We start from the raw sequence: 22,314 nt of genomic DNA on the forward strand, positions 1-22,314 counted from the left end.
CAAGGTATTGAAAACAGAATCAGGTTCTTCGGCATGAATTCCAAGGCCAAAACTGAAACCCTAGCACAGATATTGAAGCAAAAAACCAAAGCAAAGATTTTAAGACAACCCACAAAAAGTTGGAGTGCCCAAAAAAATTCACTGAAAACCCAAAAAAAAAAAAATTAAATGGCAGATTGTAACAGAGGGTTTAGTAACCTGGTCGTGGACAAAATAAACACCCCAAAATGATGTGCCCTAGCTGAGAGATGCCTACAAAACCTTTATAAAACCATAGCTTTCTGGTTGAACAAAGCACTGAGAGTGATTGAGTAGAACACCACCAAAAAACACATAACAGATGCAGATTTCAGCTTTCAAATTGTGTCAGTTGTAAAGTAGCTTAGACCACGAACCAGAAAATGAAAAGCGTGGGCAGAATGAGACGAAACTGCGGGCAAAAGGAGGTGAAATGTAGGAAAAAGAATGCAGGCTAACAACCAAAAAGGAATCTCATCTCAACTTGCAAAACAACCATAGAAGTGGTCATGCGAGTAGAAGCTTGAGCGCGAGCTGTGAGGGCCAAGAATATCAAAGACAAGCCGCAAAGAACTCCTGTCGTAAGTTCAACAGAAAAAGAGATGACCCTAAAAAGCACATGAAAAGAGAAAAAATGGCATTGCGCGGGTAGAATACACGCAGATGTAGGCACAACAGGAAAGCAACCTGACAAATGTTTGCAAGAAAGAAGACCAAGGCACAAAATCATCACTGGCAAAAGTTCATTTTTCAAAAGACTTCAAAATTTTCATTCGAAAGTTTTAGAAAAAACAAATTTTCTCCCCACTCTAATACCATGAAACAAATTGAGCCATGTAATTGCTTGTTTATAATTGAACAAATGAGGAACATTTATGGGCAGTTACATAGCAAGAGTTGTTAAAAGAAACTGGAAATCTAAAAATGGTAGACTCTAAGAAAACTGAACTATGAGATTCTAAACTGACTATTTACATTATTATTGACTGTTCCCTATTAAGATATTGATAAGTAGGTGATATTGTTCTAACACTCTTTAAGTTGAAGAGAGGCGTGTTTTTAAGGACCTGCAATTTGTGAAAGAAGAATTGGATGGGGATAATTTAGCTTCCTCTAACATATTAAGTGCACATCCCCACGTGGCTTCTAAGCTTATTTTGGTAAACAGCCACTGTTCAACATTTTAAGAAGCATTTTGTGGAGGGGATGACCCCATGAATAATAATGATTCTGCTTTTTTTTTCAACATCAAATTAAAATTAATTTCCTTAATTATAAAATTTATTTTTTAACTATTAATAATTTCTAAATATCCTAATATCCTAAAATATGTTATGTCATGGTTCTTAACAAACAGAGTTTGGACATTCATTAATCATAATTTAACAGGATTTTGATTCCATGGGGTCTTGTTAAAGAACAGTGACTATAATTTTGATGAGACTATCGACGCAAAACATGTTTACCAGGATCGTCCTCCTAAGGGAATCTCAAGCAGGGAGATTTAAAGAAGCGAATGATATGCGCTTGAAATAATAATTGAAACCAGATTTATGCCTGCAGAATCAAAACCATTGTGCAAACAATGTTTTCCAAATAGATATATATGAGGTCTTTATTCATAATTCCGTTCAAAACCTTCATATTGTGAATCCATATATTGGGAGTTGGGGCCATGTATCTGAACAAATTATAGATTTTTTCTTAGAAGATGAAAGGCTGAATGGAGTTCAATAAAAAGAAATGCAGGGTCAAACCAAAGTGGCTCACTATCATTGAATGATGCTCACTACAACTGAAAAATACTTTGGTCCAAACAAGGTATAAAATGTTTAAATTTCAGAATTCCAACACACAAGTAATTCAAAGAAAAGGCATATAGAAAATTATACCATCTCTAAAATACTTTCCAGGAACTATACAATCTCTGTAGCATGGAAGGTGAAACATGAAAAGTAAATTATTTTTATTTAGAATAATATATGCACACAAATTGTAGAGGGAAAGAAAAGGAGGGGAACGTGAAATGGAGAAGGGGGAAACTTTGAAGACAGCTGGCCTTTTTTTAGTATGCAGTTGCTGCTTAATTTCACACCCTCCTTTTTTAAACAGCCTATTTTTCATTGTTAAGTAGCAGCTGCTCCATGACAAGTAAAGATTCCAAATTATCCTTTTGCACTAATTGAAAAATTACATGGGAGCACTTCTAATGCTTATTTTTTAGCACAAAATAGACTTAAGCAGCCACATGGGGACATGAGATCAAAATCTTTCAAATGGCTAGTCAAAAAGAGCAAAGCTAACAGTGGAACTACTACAAAGTGCATTAGAGGAAGTCAAAACTGAAAGTGTCCAGATCAAGGTTCAAAGCTCCAGATTGAGTTGGCGATGCTTCTATATGAACTATAGAGGCTCTCTTGTCCCAAAGGTGAGAAGGAATTTTCTCTTCGTATGCATTTGATTTCATTCAATTGCATGGTGAAGCTTGGTTTGATCTTTCATGAGATTGTTTATGATGTATTCTGAGATTTTTAGTTCTGGCTGAAGTTGTTTTCCCAGATTCTATTAGTAAAGGATCAAGGTTGATCAAGCTTCTTTGGCAATAGTTTCAGCAGTCTTCGACAAATTATAGCTCTTCATTTTCAATGGATGTGTCCTAGATTCCTTTTTACATGTAAAGACCCCCATAGATTCTCTCACTTACCTATCAAAAGAATATTGGTCCAAGTGTCAGCCTAATTAAGGAGAAGATTGGTAGCAATTAGAGTACCATATCCACAAGAATTCCATCAATTTTGACAATGCTGGAATCAGACAAGTTAACATTACCATTCACTTAGTGATGTTTTTATTGCGGTTCAATGATGCATCCATGGTTTCAAACTACTTGGTCAACTTTATTTAAGGCAAGTGAAAGTAATTCAACAGTGAGCTAAAGGTACAAGGACAATCAAACAAAGGAAGAATCTCTTCAGTGATCTAAAAATTATAAATGAAGAAAGACTAAGGCAAATCCCAAGACTCTAGATGTCAAAGATAATTTACAAAGTAGGTTGTCTTGTTCAAACAAAATATATATTTGGTTGCCAGTGTCTGGCATCTGGATGTTGTAGAAGTATTTGCAGGACTAAGGTTAATTCATGTAATGGCTAGTTCCATTAGAAAGTGTAAGAGTGATTTTTTGGAGGAGAATCCATTCATTTCAAATAAATGTAAAAATTTATAACAAAAATGACAAGTAATACCTTGCCTAAACTGTTTTGCACATGAAATGAACCCAATGCTTCATCATGTTAGACTTTTGAAGTTTCAACAACTTAATTATTTCAAGAGCTAGTGAGAGATACCATCTCACAAAACCAAGTGCTGCACAGCAAAAAACTAGATGTGCAACACAAATATTATTTAGTGCTACACATAGTGGACTGGGTCAAACCACCAAACTGAAACATCAAGATGATGCAATGACACACAACCTTTGGCAAATGATGAGGAAAGGAGTAATTCCCCTCATAATAAGATAAGCTCCCCTGATTTGGACTTGTGGAAAGACAGAGGAAGTATAGAAATAAAGTGGTTATTTTAATAACACCTGGGTTAAATATAGAGTGGATGATATAAATTATGCATTAAGGTTTGTGAATGCCACTTAACAATACAATTAGCCCCAGTCATTATTAAAATAAAGCATTGCCCAGCTGTCCCATGAAAGAGAGAATGAATATCATTTAATGTATCTTATTCCCACTAAGTAAAATAGAAAGAGCATGGTTACATTAATACAGGAAGCAATTGTGACAAACTCAATTTCATTGCTTATTTCAGAGATTGGTTACTTCTATTTAATATATATAAATGGGACTTGATGCACTGACCACAATAAGCCCTAATCTATATAGATTAGAAAGCTAACCAGTAGGACTGTAGGACTAAAAAGTTGACTCATCAATGGATGCAATAACTATCAGTATACTCATATTTGCCATAAAATACCACAGAGAAAATACAAAATTATTTCCAAAACAAAAAGCAGGAGCCTACAATGCTTATAAAAGCCAAGGCAGGAGAGTACTGAATTTAAAATAAGTATAATAAAATAAAGAAAAGGACAACCACCCACAAATCACTGAACCTAAGTTGCAGGATGCACCTCCTGCAGTCTGGGTGGTGTGGGTGGATTCGTGGATGCATCTGTGGATATCACTTATTTGTAAATTTTGAACTGTCGATTGCCATTTGAAATTTATTTTTGGCATTTGGCATTTGGCATTAACCAATTATGAAGTATCATACCATCAAATGAATTAGTTTTACAAACAAATTAATTTGTACACGCACGCATATCCAATCGCATCCAAACAACAACAAAAAAATTTCACACATCCACATATTGGCTTCTCATACCCACATCTGAGCCAATAACTTAGGATTGAACCACTAGCATATAAGTAGACGCTCCAAAAAAAATGCCAACTGCAAGACCCAAAAACATGCCCTATGCCCAAAAGAAGTTCTACTCAAGTCCAAAAGCTAAGATAGATGGGAAGTCATATTGGTATTGAAATAAAAGTTATAGATCACCACTCACGATATTAGAGTATGACTAATTCTGTAAGGATGGTCAGTGCTAATGTCAAAGCACATGCCTACAAATTTACAATAACAAGTATGGTCACTTAACAATGCCAAAAACTATAGGAAATGTTGTTATCAATGTCGAAGTGTACTTTGTTCAAGAAATTGCCATTGATGTCAAAGTGTATTTTTGTTCAAGCAAGATTGTTGGAAATATTGTCATTGATATCAGTGTATTTTGTTCAAGGGATATTGTTGCAAATATGGTCATTGATATTACAGTGACATTGTTGGAAATGTTCTCATTGATGATAAAGGTTGTTGATGTCGAAGTTTAGAAGTTGTTATAAATATTGTCATTGATGTTATTGTATTTTGTTCAAGAAGCGATATTGTTGCAAATATGGCCATTTGATATTAGAGTGAGATTATTGGAAAGGTTGTCATTGATGATAAAGGTGGTTGATATCGCAGTTTCGGAGAATGTTTGATATATCAGCTTTAATTGGAGGATTCATGAAATTTTACTAGCCTGAAAGAGGTATAATTGGAGGACAACTAGTGGAATTTGTTAAATATAGAACCAGAATATAGCAATTGCAATTAACGGAAAGGTAACACACAAAATAATAAAGAAAACAGGAGACTTATCCTGGAAAAACCCTTATGAGGGTGAAAAACCCAGCCCACAAAATTATAATCCCTTTACTGAGTTCTCAAAACCAATACACTGATTTCTGGTTTATGATTGAAGACATTAAACATTCAATATAAGCCTTATACATTTATCCACAGATTGAGCTCTTGACTGTAAATAACAGAATAAAGACAACATGATATGTATATCTCTGTAGAATGGCTACCAGACGGTATATTAAAACATAGATCTAATGTTACCAGTACCACATAATAATTTACTACCAATGATAAGCATACCAATTCTTGGCCAGGGAAAACAGTAAATTTAATTGATTACCAAAAACAACAAGTACATCATTTCAGTTCAAATGTTCTTAAATAGTGGTCGGTTGGTTAGGGAGACCGACACATCTCCTCGCTACCTAACTACCCAAAACCCAAAACTAAACGTCTTTAATTACATTAATGATTTAACCACCCTACATTATCCCCCCCAAAAAAAGAAGTCGTCTTCCAAAGGACTACCTGACTATTAACAAAACCAAACCTCAAGATGTAGGGTCTGAGGATGTCCCTGAAGTGGATGTGTGCTGCCACAAGAGTCACAAATCTCATTCTGCTGCCATTTGTTTGGCTCGGACCCCTTGCAGTAATCACAATGCCTCCATCCTATCCTTTTCAACTGCTGCCAACTTCTCCTCCATTGATGCTTTCTCCATTTCCCATTCTTTCCTCATCCTTCTAGATGACTCCTTTTCTTGTTGGAATTCTAGGAATGTTCCCTTAAAGGCCTCCTCCATTTGAGCAAGTGACTGCATGCAACTGAACTGCTCTATAGGTAATATGAAGCTTCCATTCTTCCATATTTCCGCTGCCTCACTGTGCTTTGCCCCACTTAGCATAAGTGCGCTCAAGTCTGTATGACAATCTTTCTTCATAAAATTGGCAAGGGATATTGTGGCCCTAATTATGGCATCTAAATTCTGCCCCTTAGCCTATTTAATGATCTCCTTAGCAGTTTGCTCCATTCCTTGCAGGTCTCTCAGAAGTTTTTCAGCTTTTCCCTCTAATGAGAGTGCCTCCAGTTCTGTCCCTCTCACCTCCAATTGCTTGCTTTGAGCTTCTAGTTTGACTTAGCCTTCCGCTTCCCATAACGTTGGTGAAGGTGGAGGCACATCTTTTGCACTGATCTCAAATTTCTCAAGTAGTCTATCAGCCTCCTCCAGTACTGTGTCCTCCCCCTACGATGACTCTTTCCTGTTTCCTGCTTCTCCCATGCACTTTTCATAGGTACTTGGGACTCCTTTCTTTCCTGTAGATTGCATTACCAATGCAATAGGCTACACCACTTCTATGCCCTCTAGTGTATTTATTTTCATTGTATGGGCAGCCTTCATGTGGCACCGAAGGTCTATCACGTTAGTCTAGGACCGTGGATTTGGGGAGATCAAATTGGCAATTGTTGAAATGGGCATTCGCTTTGCCCCCCACTAAGAAATTATTCGTCTACTCATTTCTCCTTTCTTACTCATTGTACGAACCTCTTCTATTGGTTGTGTATGCAGTCCCACCTCTGTACGGCCTATCTCTATTATCCCTTTTGTACGAACTTCCAAATGCGTATTGTTTGTCATCTCCTCCATACAGACTTCCATATGTATTCCATTGTATGCTTCATACGTTCCATGTTTGTCATATCCTTCATATAGAGATCTTTCGTACGTGTGCAGCCCTTTGTCTCTTATGTATGCTTCATCTTTGTGTCCTTCATACGGACTCCTCTGTACGATTGTTACGTGTACAACCTTCTCCCTGGCTCTCGATACAATCACCTTCTTGCATTTGTCCATCCCTGTGAATTTTGGCGTACTAAGGTACAGCTCTAGGCAACGGGTCGTCTATTCTAGGAGGAATGGGACGTTCCTTAATGTGCCTTTGATGTGACTTAACCAGGATTCTTCTTGGCCGCCTAACTCTAAGGAAGAGGATGATGCTTCTATAATTGCCCCTTCTTTTGAACTTCTATCCTCCTCACCGGTGCTCTATGTCTGGATAGAAGCCTCCTATGCAACCATGTACACCTTAGTTTCTTCTTCCTTGGCTCTCCCCCTGTAGTGCTTATTCCAAATGTATCCATATGAAAGCAATGTGCCATGGCTGACTTGTAGGGTTCCACCCTATTTGCTGGTACAAATGTTATATGCTCTGGGGCTACTTGTGTTCGAACCACTTTTTAAAAAAAAACTATGGCATGATGGGGCATGTTTCTTGCTTTTGTTCTTCTCAGTCACCATTTGGTGCTTATGCTTGGCCGGCTCTTCTGTTTGTATGCTCAGTCCCATAAACCTTGATGGTTTCTCGTAGACATTAATATTATTATCTTATCTTATCTTATGCTTCAGCTACAAAAATTCCCTTAACCTTTGTGAAGGGAGTTGAGCGCAGTTATAAACCCTTCCTAAATTCAACCCATTCACTATGGGCAATGTCCAATGTGCAGCTCTTCACTAAGTCCACAATGCACCTCTATTCTTCATTTTCTATAAATGCTTTCTTTAGCCCCTGACTATTATTCTTGCTCAAAATATTGTCCCGTTCTTGTTCTGTGAGATCACTCCTACATAGCAGCCCTAGCTATTTTTTGTTTACTTTCATTGTCATTTGTTGTCATTTGTTGGCATTTTTGCTGCATCCTACGCTCTATTAGGGACCCCAAATACTTTGTTTATCTCTTTTGGGGACTATGAAATAGTAAGGGTTTGCTGAAAATATTAAATTACAGATCTATGCCCTTTCTTGTCATATCCATCAACCATAGTTCTCAACATAGGATCAAACTCTTTCAAATCAAAAATGGGCATAAAGATGATTTTGTCTACCTTTGTCTTGCGTAAGGCTTCCTTCAGTATATGGTTCTCCTTTGCATTCTCCCAACATGTCTGACACTCGCTTCCTATCACGCTTTCAAATGTGGCATTGGCATTTTTTTGTGCTCTTCCCTTTGTCCTTCTTAGTAGCAGATGCCATTTACCTCACCTGCAAAGCCTTGTCTTTTCTTGAATCAATTACTTTTCCTCTTGGGGTTATCTATGCTTGTCTTCATCATCTTATGATGCCATTTAAGTCTCCAAGTGGCTTTAATTCTATTTGTTCCCCAAATGCCCTTTTTCTACACATGTTGACCCTCATACAATTTCCTAGGTCCCTTTCCCCGCATGGATTCTTCTTGCCCTCGTACAGCCTTGTATTTTGTCGTTCATACAATGTACGAAATCACACTCTATTGTCTATACGTTCCTCCTGCAACCTATCGTCCATACATCGCTCAACACTCGTGCGGTCTTGCAATCTGTCATTCGTACGATGCACAAAATCTTGTGTACGAAATTTGTCCCTGCTTTGTTCGTATGGGATTTGTTGTTGCTTTGTTCGTATCGAGTGTTGTGCCCTTTTTGGGTCTGTACATCGTATGGAAATTCCTATCTCTATCTCATCCGTACACTGCCTATTGGTACATCGTACGGTGATATGATTTTCCTCCCGGTTTCCCTACTCACTCGTACGCTTAGTTTCTCCTCATGGCTATCGTATTGAGTTTTCATTCTTTCTTTTGCTTCTACCTATCAATACATCGTACGGTGATGTGATTTTCCTCCTGGTTTCCCTACTCACCCGTACACTTGGTTTCTCCTCATGGCTATCATATTGAGTTTTCATTCTTTCTTTTGCTTCTCCCCTACTCCTTAATAAATTTATAACCTTACCCATTCTTTTCCAAGTTTTGCTTTTGTATATTCCCTTTTTCTATTTCTCCTTTTATTTCTATGGAATAAATATGAAAAGTCTCTCTCCTTTCCTTATAAAGTTTCAATTTGGACCCATCAATTGGGCCTTTTAAGGGGTTATTGTCTAAAGTTGCTAACTTTTTTGCTTTGTTTACCCCTACTTCTGTCATTCTATATGGCCCCAACCATAGTACTTTGCACATGTGAGGCTTTATTTCATTCTTGCCATTGTACTTAAGTAAAAGTTGCCTCAATTGAGACTTCATTCCGTTCAGATGTTTATCATGCCAAAACTTTTGCCTCCATTGTGCTACTTTGGTAGCCCATTGAGCCATAGTCCTTCTCTCGTCCAATTTTATTTTATGAAGACATTGAGTCTTTGTCTTAGGCTCTACATATCCCCCAACCTGTGTTCAACTGCCACTCTTAGACTTGGAACTATATAGTCAACAAGCATTACGGCCTCGTGCCAATACATTAAGTGAAAAGGGATTTGCCCAATGGTGGCCTTATAGGTAGTCCAATACGCTCATAGGACTGTTGGAAGCCTCTCCTCCCAATCTTTTTCAACTCCATGTCTTGTACATAATGGTCACCAGTACTTTGTTTGTAGCTCTGGCTTGTCTGTTGGCCTTAAGGTAGTATGGATTAGAAAAAGTATGGAAAACCTTAAACTCACTTGTCATTGTCCTAAATACCTAGCTCACAAAGTGTACTCCTTCGTCACTTGTTATCTGGAGGAGTGCCAAACCCAGTCACTATTTGTTCATAGAAAAATTTGGTCGTACTTAGCGTTGTGTTGTCAAGAAGTGCCCTTTCCTCCACCCATTTTGTGAGGTACTTTGTTGCAACCACTACATATTTGCATCTGTGAGTGTTGCTAGTAGGCAGAGGGCCCACAAAGTCAAAACCCCAACATTCAAATAGCTCTTGTGGTTCCGAGAGAAACAGAGGCATGAAATCTCTCTTGAGGGGTTTTGCCCAACCTTTGACATGTATCACAACTTAGAACCCATTCTCGAGCATTCGCATAAAGTGTAGGCCACCAGATTCTAGCTAGTAGTACCTTTCAGGTTATTGCATCCAGGCTCATATGGCCTCCCATCAAACCTCCGTAAGACTCCTTCACTACTCCCAAAGTCTCCTCCTCCATCACACATCTGCATAGTACCTCATCATGCCCCATTTTATACAATAATCCAATGATGAGCTCGAATGTCTTACTTTTCAATGCAATCTTTCTCCTTTCTGTCCCAGGGCATTTCTCTGGGAAAGGTAGAAGTTGATAGGTATTGACAAATATGTTCATACCAATGAGGTAGTACAACAATTTGGAATAGATGAGCATCTGGGAAATCCTTGTTCACTCTATTTCCAGCAAGTTCTCCAGACTTTATGTTGGACAACTAATCTGCAATCACATGGCTCTTTCATGGACGGACTACTATTTTGAAAGTAAATTCTTGAAGGAGGATTACCCTTCCTTGGATAATAGGCTTGTTAACCAACTACATGGGAGCTTGATGATCAACAAAAAATGTAAAATGAGTGGCTAATAAGTAATGTCAAAAATTTTGCACTGCATAAACCATACCTAGTGCTTTTCTCTCCGTGGTGTTGTAATTTATTTTGGCATTTTGAAAGTAGCCCATTGCAAAGTACATCGAATGATCCAATCCCTCCTATCCAGTTTGTGCCAGCATGGTACCTATTGCATAGTTGGAAGCATCTACATAGACATGGAACTCTTTGTTCCAATATGGGTATATGAGAATTGGGGATCCCACCAATCTCCTTTTTAATTCTTAAAAAGCCTCCTCATGTTCCTTCCCCCATGCGAAATGCTCCCCTTTCCTGGTTAATTTTTCCAAAAGTAGGTATACTTCTACAAATCCCTTTATGAACGTCCTATAGTACCGTACATGCCCAAAGAATGATTTGACGCTAGTCACATCTAAAGGTGTTTCCATATCAAGAATGACTTTGATCTTGTTCGAGTATGTTTTTAATCATTCCCTGCATACTATGTGGCCAAGCAATCTGCCTTGGGGAACCATGACTCTACATTTCTTTGGATTCAATGCTAGCCTTGCCCTTCGACATCATTTCATGCACTCTCCAATGGCTTTCAAGTAGTACTCCTTGCCACTGTAGATTGACCAATCATCCATAAAGGCTTTGAAATTCCCTACTGACATCCCATCAAAGATGTGTAGAATGATTCTCTGGAAGGTAACAGGTGTGTTGCATAGGCCAAATTGCATTTTGTTGTATGCATACACGCCATCTTCAACTATGAATGTGGTTTTCAGTTTGTCCTCTTCCGCAATGCTGATTTGGTTATATCTCGAAAACCCGTCCAAGAAAGAGTGCATCTCATGGCCAACCACTTATTCTAAGATGTTGTTAGTAAATGGGATTAGAAAGGGGTCTTTTAATGTTACCACATTTAGATGTCTCAAGTCTACGCAGATCTGGATTTGATTCCCACCTTTTTTCGAGGATATAACTATGGGCAACACCCACTCACTGGTTTGCACTTTGAATATCATGCCTGCATCAAGCATCTTAGTGATCTCCTAAACTCTGGCCACATAATTCTTTTCCATTCGATAAGGCCTCTTGTGTAATGGTCTTGCTCCGAGTACCAGAGGTATTCGATCGACACACAATTTCTAGTGAGACCCCATTTTAGTCCTTGTATGTCTGTACAAACACATCCTTATAATCGAGGAAGATTCTAGAGGCTATTTGTTTTCAACACTGGATCTCAAACATCTCCTATGAGAATCTCCTTAGGGTGGTTCTCCTCCCCTAGATTCATCTTCTCCAACTTATCCTCCTCATAATTTGTTTTTCTATCCTTATCGAATGGGTGTGTTGGGGTGTCATCAAGGTTAGTCGTACCCTCCTTGTACTCCTTATAACACCCTCTGAGTGTGAGTTTCCTAACTTGCATTCTTGTGATGGCCAGTACTTCCCTCCCTAGTTCTACAATCTCCGACATGTCCACCCCTTTTTGTCTAGGACAATTGGCATCCTCGTGTTTACCTGGTCTCCACCATTTACAGAGCATTCCTCCATTTTGTCCTCCATTATGGCAATCCCGAGCAAAATGTCCCCATTCATTCCATCTTTTGCATTGTATCATGGGGTGTCCCCTGGAGTCATACTAGATTTAGCTCTTGGGCATGTTATTATTACTGTTGTTATTGCTTCCCCTCCTGTTATTTTGATACCCCTAAGTGATGCTTCCATGTTTGTATTTCGTGGACTAGAAGGTGATGTGGATTGTTCCCCATGTGTAAAAAATACCTCAGCATTTTGTGCCTCCAAATTATAGGGACAATCTTGGATTGAATGCCCCAATACTTAACATATGTCACAGAATGCCTTCCTAGGGCATGTGTTTTTTGTGTCCTTCCTTTTCACAATCGGTACATAATTCTTTTCCTTCTCTTTTCTCCTCCTTGTTTCCTGCCATTTCTTTCATCATCCTCATCATGTCTTTTCTGAATGCTTGGATAGTTTGACTCATCTCCACTTTCTTCAAAACTCCCGCTTTCACTTCCATGCCTTCTCCCTTTAGAAGTTTTGGTTTCGCTTTCTATATTCATAGCTGGAATGTAGGCGTCGACAAAGGATAATGGTGGTACTATTTTCATTTTTCTATGTAGGGATGGGGTTAGCCCTTTAATAAGCCATCTTTACTTTAACTCATCCGCTGGTTTATTGTCTAATTTCCCAATCAACTCCATCCTCCTACTATATGCTCTTACATATTCATTTTTCCCTTGTCTTGTATTGTGTATTTTTGTTACTATCTCGTCGTCATCCTGTAAGAGTCTAAGTTCTTCCTCAAAGGTTGTGCAGAGATCCTTCTTCCCAGCCTCCAAATCTATGTACTAGTCAATAGCCATGCCCTTTAGGATGGCAGGAAATGCCTTTAACCATTCATCGACATCATTCTCTCCATTCATCTACTATATGGTTATGCAAGTTTTTCAATGTCCTACAAGGTCTCATGATCCTTCTCCTATGAATCTAGGAAGTTTTTTCTTTTATGTGGCCATCCTGGTTCTCCCACTCCTTTGGTTGTTCCCTCCTGTCAGGATGGCGTTCCCTCCTGTTGGGACAATATTACCTCCTGCTAAGATGGTGTTCCTTCTTGTCAAGATGGTTTTTTTCTCCCTCTAGTTCCCCCTCTACTTGACTAGAGCTTCGTTCTTGTATAAATCGATGCTCCTTACACATCGAGGCTCAGGGCTTGTCCACCCCTCCTTCCTTCCCCATCCTTCTGAGATTGCTAAGTTGGCTATACCCTTTATTGTGTTCTCAATTAGATTCTCTTCAATTTAGTTTAGACCTTGGGATTGGTTAACAAATCCTCTTAAATGGCGATGTCTTTCTTCCTATTCCCTATTGGGTAGAATTTGTCGTAGGGCAATTTCCCCCTCAGTTTCTTCTTCTCATTCTCGCCTTCGGTTCTTAATTGGAATTAGGGGCATGAATTATTTTATTGCCTCATTATCCTCCTTGGATTTTCCTACTCCTGGAGTTCCCATGTACTTCTTGCGGCAAATTATTGAAGTACTTGTTGCCTTCTCCGCTCTCTTTGTACTTTGGCTCTTTCTTACTACCACGTACCAAGTTTCTTGCCAATAACCAAGGGATTTGTCCAAGAAGTACGTACATTGTTGGTGGAACCCTCTCGGGCTTTCCTTTGCACATACTCGTCGATAGAAACTTTCCAGGCCACCACCAGATCTCATGTCACTTGATCTTTGCTTGTTATTTCTTCCTATTTCTCGTGACTATTTGTGACTTATGACTTGTACTTGTGGAGGGAATGGTTTGCTCATTACTCCATCTTATTTGATATATGACCTCCAAGATCGAACTTAGGCAACGAATCCAAAATGTAGAATGGCTATTAGATAGTATATTAAAACATAAATCTAATGTTACCAGTATCACATAAGAATTTACTACCAATAATAGGCATACCAATTCTTGGTGAGGGAAAACAATATGTTTTATTGATTACCAAAAACAAGTGTATCATTCCAGTTCAAATATTCTTAAATAGTAGTCAGTTGGTTGGGAAGACCAACCGACACATCTCCTCACTACCTAACTACCCAAAACCCACAACTAAACGCCTTTACTTACATTATTGATTTAATCACCCTACCATCTCACGACACTCTTGATGTTTAGCAGTAAAAATAAAATATATATCAATTATCATATTCTGATCAAACATTCTAAAAGACCAAAGAACTCTGACGAAACACACAAAATTCTTTGCCCAAAAATGATCTTCACACTGAGACCCAATTAAAAAACGATGAATGATGCATTCAACTCTTTTTGCTTCCTTTTGATTAACCAAAAAGTCTACCTAGTAGCTGAAGAGATGCATGAGGAATGTCAAGGGATAACGATTACAGACACCAAACATACTTGCAAAGCATTTACGATAATTAATAAAATCAACAAATGGCAATCTACAAAATCACAACCTGTCGATATTCAACACAAAGAAAACAAGTTGTCAAGTAATAACAACCACGATGTCATGTCACCATATTCCTAGAGGTCAATAAAAGAACAAAACTCTTAGCTAAGAAGAAATAGTAACAATAGAATGACACTTCACATCCAGAAGAAATACAAGCATTTGAAGTAACAAACAACAGGCACGAACATACACTAGAGGAGTCTCAAATGAGTAAAGAAACAAAGTCCATTATCACAATGTATTTCTGAAATAGCTCAAAACAGATTATCACAAGTATGAAAGGAGCTCTATTTCAGCTACCTCTTTAACACTCCCTCTTAGCAAGAGAGAGATCATTCATAACTCATAGCATGACAACCACAAGAAGTTGTACCAAAATAATGTCGATAAGAAATTCACCACAGATTTTCACAACATAGTATTGTCATCTTAGCATAATATTCGTCAAGGCTACTCCCAAAAGGGTGAAAGAACAAAAAAATAAGTCATGGAGCCCCACACATGACTTCCACCATCGCTACTCCCAAAGGATGGAATAAAGGCTTTCACATCGAACTTCTCCCTCGCGGAGAAGAACTCGTTAACAAGGGATTGCACCTCAAACTTCTCCCTCACAAAGAAGAAGTCATTTAAGGGATTGCACTCAAACTTCTCACTCATAGAGAACTCATTAACATGTATAAAAAACCACTGAAGCTGAGACTCTCTCTCAACAAGATTAGTCATTCGTCATTATTAGTGAGTTAGCAAAGATAAATCATTAGGTAGACAATCACCACCCAGTGTGTAAAATTATAGTGAATAGTCAAGTACGTATACATCGGAATCTCACATGAATAGACATGCCATGACTAATAAGAATAGTGATTGTGTTATAATGATGAGAAGTTACTTCCAATCATCATGAGTTTGTGTACAAGTCACTATGTCCACAACAGTTTTGACTTTTGTTCTTTGTAGAAAATGTATACAAAGAGTTTTAGTTAAAGACCTGAGTTGTTAGTTTGGATTGGGTTCAAGATTCAGGTTCAAAATTCGTTCAAAAATTTTTGGTGTTCAGTTCAGATTTGCTTTGGGTTCTTCCATACAAAAGTATATGTTTTTCTTAAATATATGTTTTTCTGTAAAAAAACAATTCCAACTTAAGATGAGACTTGCAAAATATTTGTTAAAAAAAAAATATCACAACTGAATACATTTCATTATAATATTCTACTTAAAATTCTACAAATTATTCAAAAATATAACTTATCTTGATTTTTTGTAATAACTATCCTTTAGACTGTCTTGTCCAAGATCAATTAATCATAGCACCATTATTAGGATCAATGCATCATAGCATACTTGTCATAGCAATTCATATCGTGAACTTCTTAGAAATACTTGCAAATAGCAATATTAGGGTGGTTCCTCCTCAAAATTGCAGAGCGTATGCAATGGAAGGGGGGCATCCTTACAACTCCTAGCCCACCTTGGAGAGGGGCCATCCTCCTTGATCAAGCCCAAGGGAACAGAAGGTGGGCCATCCATTCCACCCCTTGGCCCACAAGCTTGGAAGGTCAATCGTCCATTCTAACTCAAGGTGGCATACTTGGAACGAGTATGAGAGGGGGGCAATCCTCTCATCTCTCATGGACATGGAAGGTGGATTATCCATCCTATTTGGCAATTTGCAATTCACTTCCTTAAATTCAAAATTGATTGCTCAAGGAGTTTTCTAGAGTATCCCTAGTTGCTTTATTGCTTTATATCATAATTTCTTGAAGGATTAACGAGTGTATGCGTTAATGATACTTAAATGACTTGACATTTTAATACTTAATATTTGAATGATTTGATGATAGAATGGTTGATGCTTGAATACCTGATGTTTTAAGGATGGAGGTTTGCATGATTGAATTGATGGAACAATTTATTGTTGGTTCATTTACTTGATTCCTTTATTCTAGACGTCAACAATTGATAGATAATTAAATGATTTCATTTGATCTGATGATTTGATATATTGATGAATGGTGACTGAATGACTGTTGACTCAAAAAGTGATTAGTCATGATTGAGTGAAACCTGATTTGATGCATTGGTGAGTGATGATTGATAAGTGATTCTTGGATGTTTGAAATGATTTTCCATTTGTACTTTATTGGTGAAACGGTCACTAACTTATATAAGAATTGAGTTGCCTCCCTCCATTGCTGCCTTATAAGAATAATGAATTATTTTCCAAATTGATCTTTCTTCCGCATCCTCATTGATTGAAACCTTCTCCCCTTTATATGTTTCAATGTGAGAAGTTATGCCTCTTCATCATATCTGCCCTTTGCAAGAGTCACAACCTTTCAAAGTTGCCTCCATTTGAAAGAGTACAACCTTCCATATGTTCTACCCTTCGAAATAGTCACTTCCTTATCTTCTTCATATTCCTTTCTATTAATCCTTCCTTGATTCATATGCTCCATTGTCACTTCATTCCGCATTTGATTTAATATATTCCTTGATTCTATGATCTCCTCCGAAGGAAATGATCTCCCTTATATATCTTGTTCTTCCATGAGTCACAATCTTTCATTTTATGCATTTTGACCATTCATTGAACTTTAATTAAATTTTAATTATACTATATTATATTTTTATTTTTCAATATTTTAATTAATGCAGATGGGCATTCTACAATGGCAGAAAGGGTGGAGTGAGATGGTGTGTGTGTTAATGTTAACTTTTATCTTTTTAGGTTAAATTTGACAACCATCTACACATCAAAATTTAAAATTTTATTATAAACCGAATATATTTTTAAAAAATAGTTTAGCATACACCACACAAAATATTTGTTAAAATTATAATCTTTGGAGATATAAATCATCAAATTTTTTTAGAAATTAAAATAAAAAACTTAAGTTGGTAAAAAAATGGAGATAAAGGAAATATAAATAGTTTAAGGTGTAGTAAATTAAGTTTTAATCATTTTGTAGTGGATATTATCGGCATTTCTTTAGATAGATTTATTTAAGATGTCTATACTAGTTTATTATTAAATCCCATTACAGAAGGGGGACATTTCACAACGGCTCCAAGTTGAGGCCACAAACTAATGTCACAAAAAAATCATGAACACTTGGTTGAAGATATCAACCAAAAACTTAATATTCAGACTATAGTATAACAGCTCTGGATTTGAGACATCAACAAAACAACCCAATATTCTAAAACACTTCACTGAAGCAAAGTTTCAACAACTCCCAACTGAGATAACAAACATATGACACTTCATTCAGGACAGAAACCAAATATTGAACATAAACTTGAGAAATATGCCAAAGCACTGACTCATCATTCTGGGGTATAAACAACACTTCAAGAAAATGCATTTGAAACTCAAAATCCATAATATAACAAATTCTTCATGCAATTGCCTCATGTAAGTTACAATACCTAGTGCACAAACATTTAATGCGATTGTGTAGATGTTTATTTAAATATAGTAAAAGAAAATATGTTGACAAGAATACATTCTCAAGGACTGGTGAAATACAAAGTTTTCTAAACTAGTCTGAGAGAAGTCAATTAACAGCTTGAGAAATCATCAGAGAATAATATGAAGATGCACTTCTTGTAGGTAACACGCAATTTTGAAGATAGAATTGCATGTGATTGGTAGAGAGATACTCTTTTAAACAGGGCATTTATATTTATCGTTCCCTTATAAATTCTTCTTGATCAGCCAAAGGACTATAGGGACTGATTCTAACATTAACCTACAGGCTTTGTTTCCACAAATATATATATATATAGTCCTATATGTAATTAAAATGTGTGCATATTATCCATAATTGAAGAACTCTTAAAATCCTATAGTGTAATCCTTCTCTACTAACAAGGTAACTGATTCCATTTATTCCTCAAGTTTTTATAATGGTCTAAAGTTTCATACAGCCACTTTACAACTAGCTTACTTGACTCATTTGATAGCTCACAATAAGTGTAAGTTTTCTTATATATCAATGCTCTTAAAATGTACTTTGTTATGGTATATACTATATACAGAGCATAAAAATCTCAGTTTTGGTCCTTTCAATTTTATGTTTGATTAATAATCATTATCCCCGTTAACTGCTTACTGATTTCTCAATTGTAATGATTGTGCAACTTTGAGTGTAGTGAAGGAGGTCGCAGTGTTTTATTTATTTGGGGGATGGCAATGAGATACTGCTGGCTTGTTGTGGTGCCTGTTTTAAACCATTTACCTCCTCCTTGGCTTTGTGCCCTTGCATCATCCAGTTTTTTTTGTCTACTCTGTCTTCATTGCATCCTCTGCAGCTGTTGGTGACCATCTGAGCCGGCCTTTTCTTAAAAACATTCTCCAATTCTGATGGTAGCGAAAAATCTAAGTCCCATGACCCTCTTCATTGTGGGGATGTGTCAAACAAGTGTCTTAATGTAGCTTTTAACTCCTCACCCCTAGGCTCTCTCTCTCTGACAAAATGCATTCTTAGACGAGATGGCTTGGGTTACTTGGGACAGCTGCAGAGTATAGCCTCCATTTGGAAGAACTTCCTGCAGGTTTGGAAGCTAAAATTTTAAATAGATAAATGTGTGTCAAGTGAGGAATTTCTTGCTTTTGCGAGGAGCCTTTCTCGGCTCCAGCTTCAGATCCCTCAACCTAAACTCATTCTGCTTTGGACTTACTAGCATCATATTGATATTTTCACATTATCAGCAAGGAGCCGTTAGCTGTTCACCTCCGCCTTGTTGTATCCAAACTTTCAATTTGGACCTTGAAAATATCCATGTAATGCATTCACAAGGGATGTTAGAGGTTACAATCTCTTTAACCCTTTTGGAACTGGTGGTTGGGATTATTCTTTGCATAGGGAAATGGCTAGAAGTTATCCTCAGTGTCCACTTTCCCAAGCTTGCCGATTTGATGGGAAAGTACTCTATGGTGGCTCTGGTCCTCCTCATTGTCTCTTCTCTGGGTTGTTTTTTCTCGTTCTTGATTTTCTAGTTGTTCTCTGTTTTCGATTCTGTATTAATTTTTGGAGCCTATCCATTATCTTTTTCTGGTTGTTTACTGAATGGGAACCCTGATTTAAGCTTCTGTTTCTTGGTAGGATTTTCCTGTCTGACAGTCCCTGTAATTTTGTTCAAGTCTCAGTGGATGAGGACCACCCCGATGGAATCCCTCTTTAAATTATCAAAAAAGTTTAATCTCCAATCTGAAATTTAAACCATAATTGTCTGCCAATTTGTGATGGATGCCAAGTAAAAATTCAACAGTGTGAATATGTAACATTTTCAGGATTAATAAAAACACAAAGCATGAAATAATCAAGGAACTAAGCTTTCTGATACAAGTTCCACATCTCTATAATGATCTAAAACATCTACACTATCACATTGAACTCCAACATATAAGTTTTTTAGAGAAGGATTGAGGTTTTTAAAGTCAAGATAAATTGGTCATCTTATAACCTATGAAGCACAGTGTAACAAAAATAATCTAAACAAGAATCTTAATCGCTTTAATGAGTATTCTAATACATGTGACCTAATTATCATGTGACTGCGTGATCCAGTCAAAGTGAAATGAGCGCCATTTGAAGCCATGTTTCAAGCAGTCTAGCTCTTTATTCAGATCATCGATCCAGAAATAGACAACAAGGTGATCAGCTCAAATATTCTGCCTCTGCCACCTTAGATGGCAATGAATTTGTGGCTGAGAGAGTAAATGCCAGCTCAATCCATCTTTATTGAGCACATTGATTGCTTAATATCAATCAAATGATGATTCAGTTACTTTAGAATAGTGGCACTATCATTTCCTGTAAGAGCTGAATACGCCATACCAGTAAAGCAGTCATAAATGTATTGGCTGCCAAATAAGAATTATTGACAACTAATGTCTCGGAACTAGATTTCCTGAGAGTGAGCACAATATAAAGTGTAGAAAAATAAACACTACCTCAAAGCTACTCTTCAAACAATCAAGCTCTTTATCGAGATCATCAATTGCCAAGTTGTAAGCCTGCATTGGAGAGGACTGGCTTGTAGTTTGAATCTGGTAATCGAGGCACCAATTGCAGTTTCAGTATATTGTTTTAAACCACAATATTTTCAATGTGTGCTTATGGAAATGGATACATGCTGACATTCACATAGGCCTAAATGAAAAACGGTCATTCCCAATCTGAATGCTTCTTTGAATATTTTTCCAATTTAAGATTTCCTATTAATGCAAAAGTCACAAGAATAAATTTTTGCTTGAAACAAAAACAAAACATAAATGGATTGTAACGCACTTATTAATTTGGAAGCTTAGATAGTTGGAAAAAAATCAAACAAAGAACTAACCCTGAGGAGAACCTTGTACTGCAATGGGTGCGGCAATTTGTAGCCAGCAAAAAGCACATTTGGGTCCCTGTGCAATTGCCTGTTGTAGTTGCGTAGGGTGCATACAATGTCAGTACCAAATCACGTTGTGAATCTGTGCATTTAGCCATAAATTGATCCTATATGAAAACCGAACCTTTACAATCCACGAGATAATCAATACCCGATGAAATAACAAGAAGATTATCTATAACAAATTTAGGTCCGAAAAAAACCTAACTCTAGAAACAGGAACCCTGAACCGGCTTGATCTAGAAGATAACAAGGGCACAATAACAGAGAGCATGTATCAAATTTCATGAATTTGTGTCATTAAATATTAATTTTAGAAACAAGAATACATCATTTTTCATCAAATCCAGACTAGGAAAGGCATCGCTACAAATTTGAACTCCATGAATGATATAAAAAAAAAAAACTAAACTTAAAAACAAGATAATTTTATATTTTTTAATAAAAGATGGATGATCAAAAACCCAAAAGAAGATAAACAAGAAAGCTTAATCTTATTGATCGCGGTATTAGTGCAGATGTAGCTGCGTCCAATCCAATCCTATGTAATATTGTATGTATCTTGCGAGTAGAGAACAGGGATGTCTCTCTGTAGAAATACTACTTACATACGGACAACATTGCCTACTGTATGATCTTCTCTCTCAATGACAAAAGTTGCAGCATTCATAATCTTCATGTCTCTTTCATAGCTTACTCTGTAAAATCCAACAGAAAAATATCAACTAAACATCTGCATAAAACCCAAATCCAAATGTAAATGCCAGCATGAAAGCCCAACAGACGCTTCTATTTATGTGTGAGCGTCTCGGTGGAGACTGTAACTTTTAGATAGAGATGCAGGAGATAGGTGTGACATACTTTTTAGTGCCTTCGGGCACCACAAACTTCTCATATCGGTCCGGAGCATTCATCGTAGCCTGTTGTGTTGTTTGAAAGTCGGGAGAATTTGATGCTGAAATGCAGAGAGGCGCTTCGCTTTCGTTGCCAACGACAGGAATAATAGTCGTCTGAAATTACCTGTTCTTTATGACGACCGACAAAAGGTGGGTTTAGTAAGACCGTAACTGATCAGAAATTTTTTTAATTATTATTTTAGTTTTTCAGAAGATTCATTGAGAACCCTCCGAGCACCTTAATACTTCTACCTCTTCCAACCAAGATCCTTGTAAGGTTTCAAGATACATTATCAAATATCATGACACGTTAGCATTTTTCTTTTGTTTGTAAAGGTGTGATGAGGGTTGAAAAAATATTAGACCCATATTTATGTAGTAAGTTATATTTTGTTTTTCAGTTCTTTTCTTTCATTTTGATGATGAATCACATAGTGTGATTCGAAATGTTGATGGTAAAAAATTTAACACAATC

At 37.1% G+C, this 22,314-nt stretch overlaps 1 protein-coding gene across 1 annotated transcript in view; it reads right to left on the reverse strand.

Moving 5' to 3' along the window:
* Nucleotides 1-22,080, reverse strand: part of LOC149569579 (DNA-directed RNA polymerases II, IV and V subunit 11-like) — a 34,947-nt gene extending 12,867 nt beyond the window's left edge. The window contains exons 1-4 of the mRNA XM_089822259.1: nt 21,805-22,080; nt 21,552-21,641; nt 20,893-20,971; nt 20,504-20,599 (exon numbers count right to left, since the gene is read on the reverse strand). Of these exons, the coding sequence (XP_089678385.1) occupies nt 20,504-20,599; nt 20,893-20,971; nt 21,552-21,641; nt 21,805-21,857 (318 nt within the window). The 5' untranslated portion in view covers nt 21,858-22,080. The remainder of the gene's footprint in view (nt 1-20,503; nt 20,600-20,892; nt 20,972-21,551; nt 21,642-21,804) is intronic.
* Between the last annotated feature and the right edge of the window lie 234 nt (nt 22,081-22,314).

The sequence above is a fragment of the Cupressus sempervirens genome, chromosome 3 (genome assembly GCF_028749045.1).
Source record: "Cupressus sempervirens isolate cs-2001-9-10 chromosome 3, ASM2874904v1, whole genome shotgun sequence".
In the NCBI taxonomy this organism is placed as follows: Eukaryota; Viridiplantae; Streptophyta; class Pinopsida; order Cupressales; family Cupressaceae; genus Cupressus; species Cupressus sempervirens.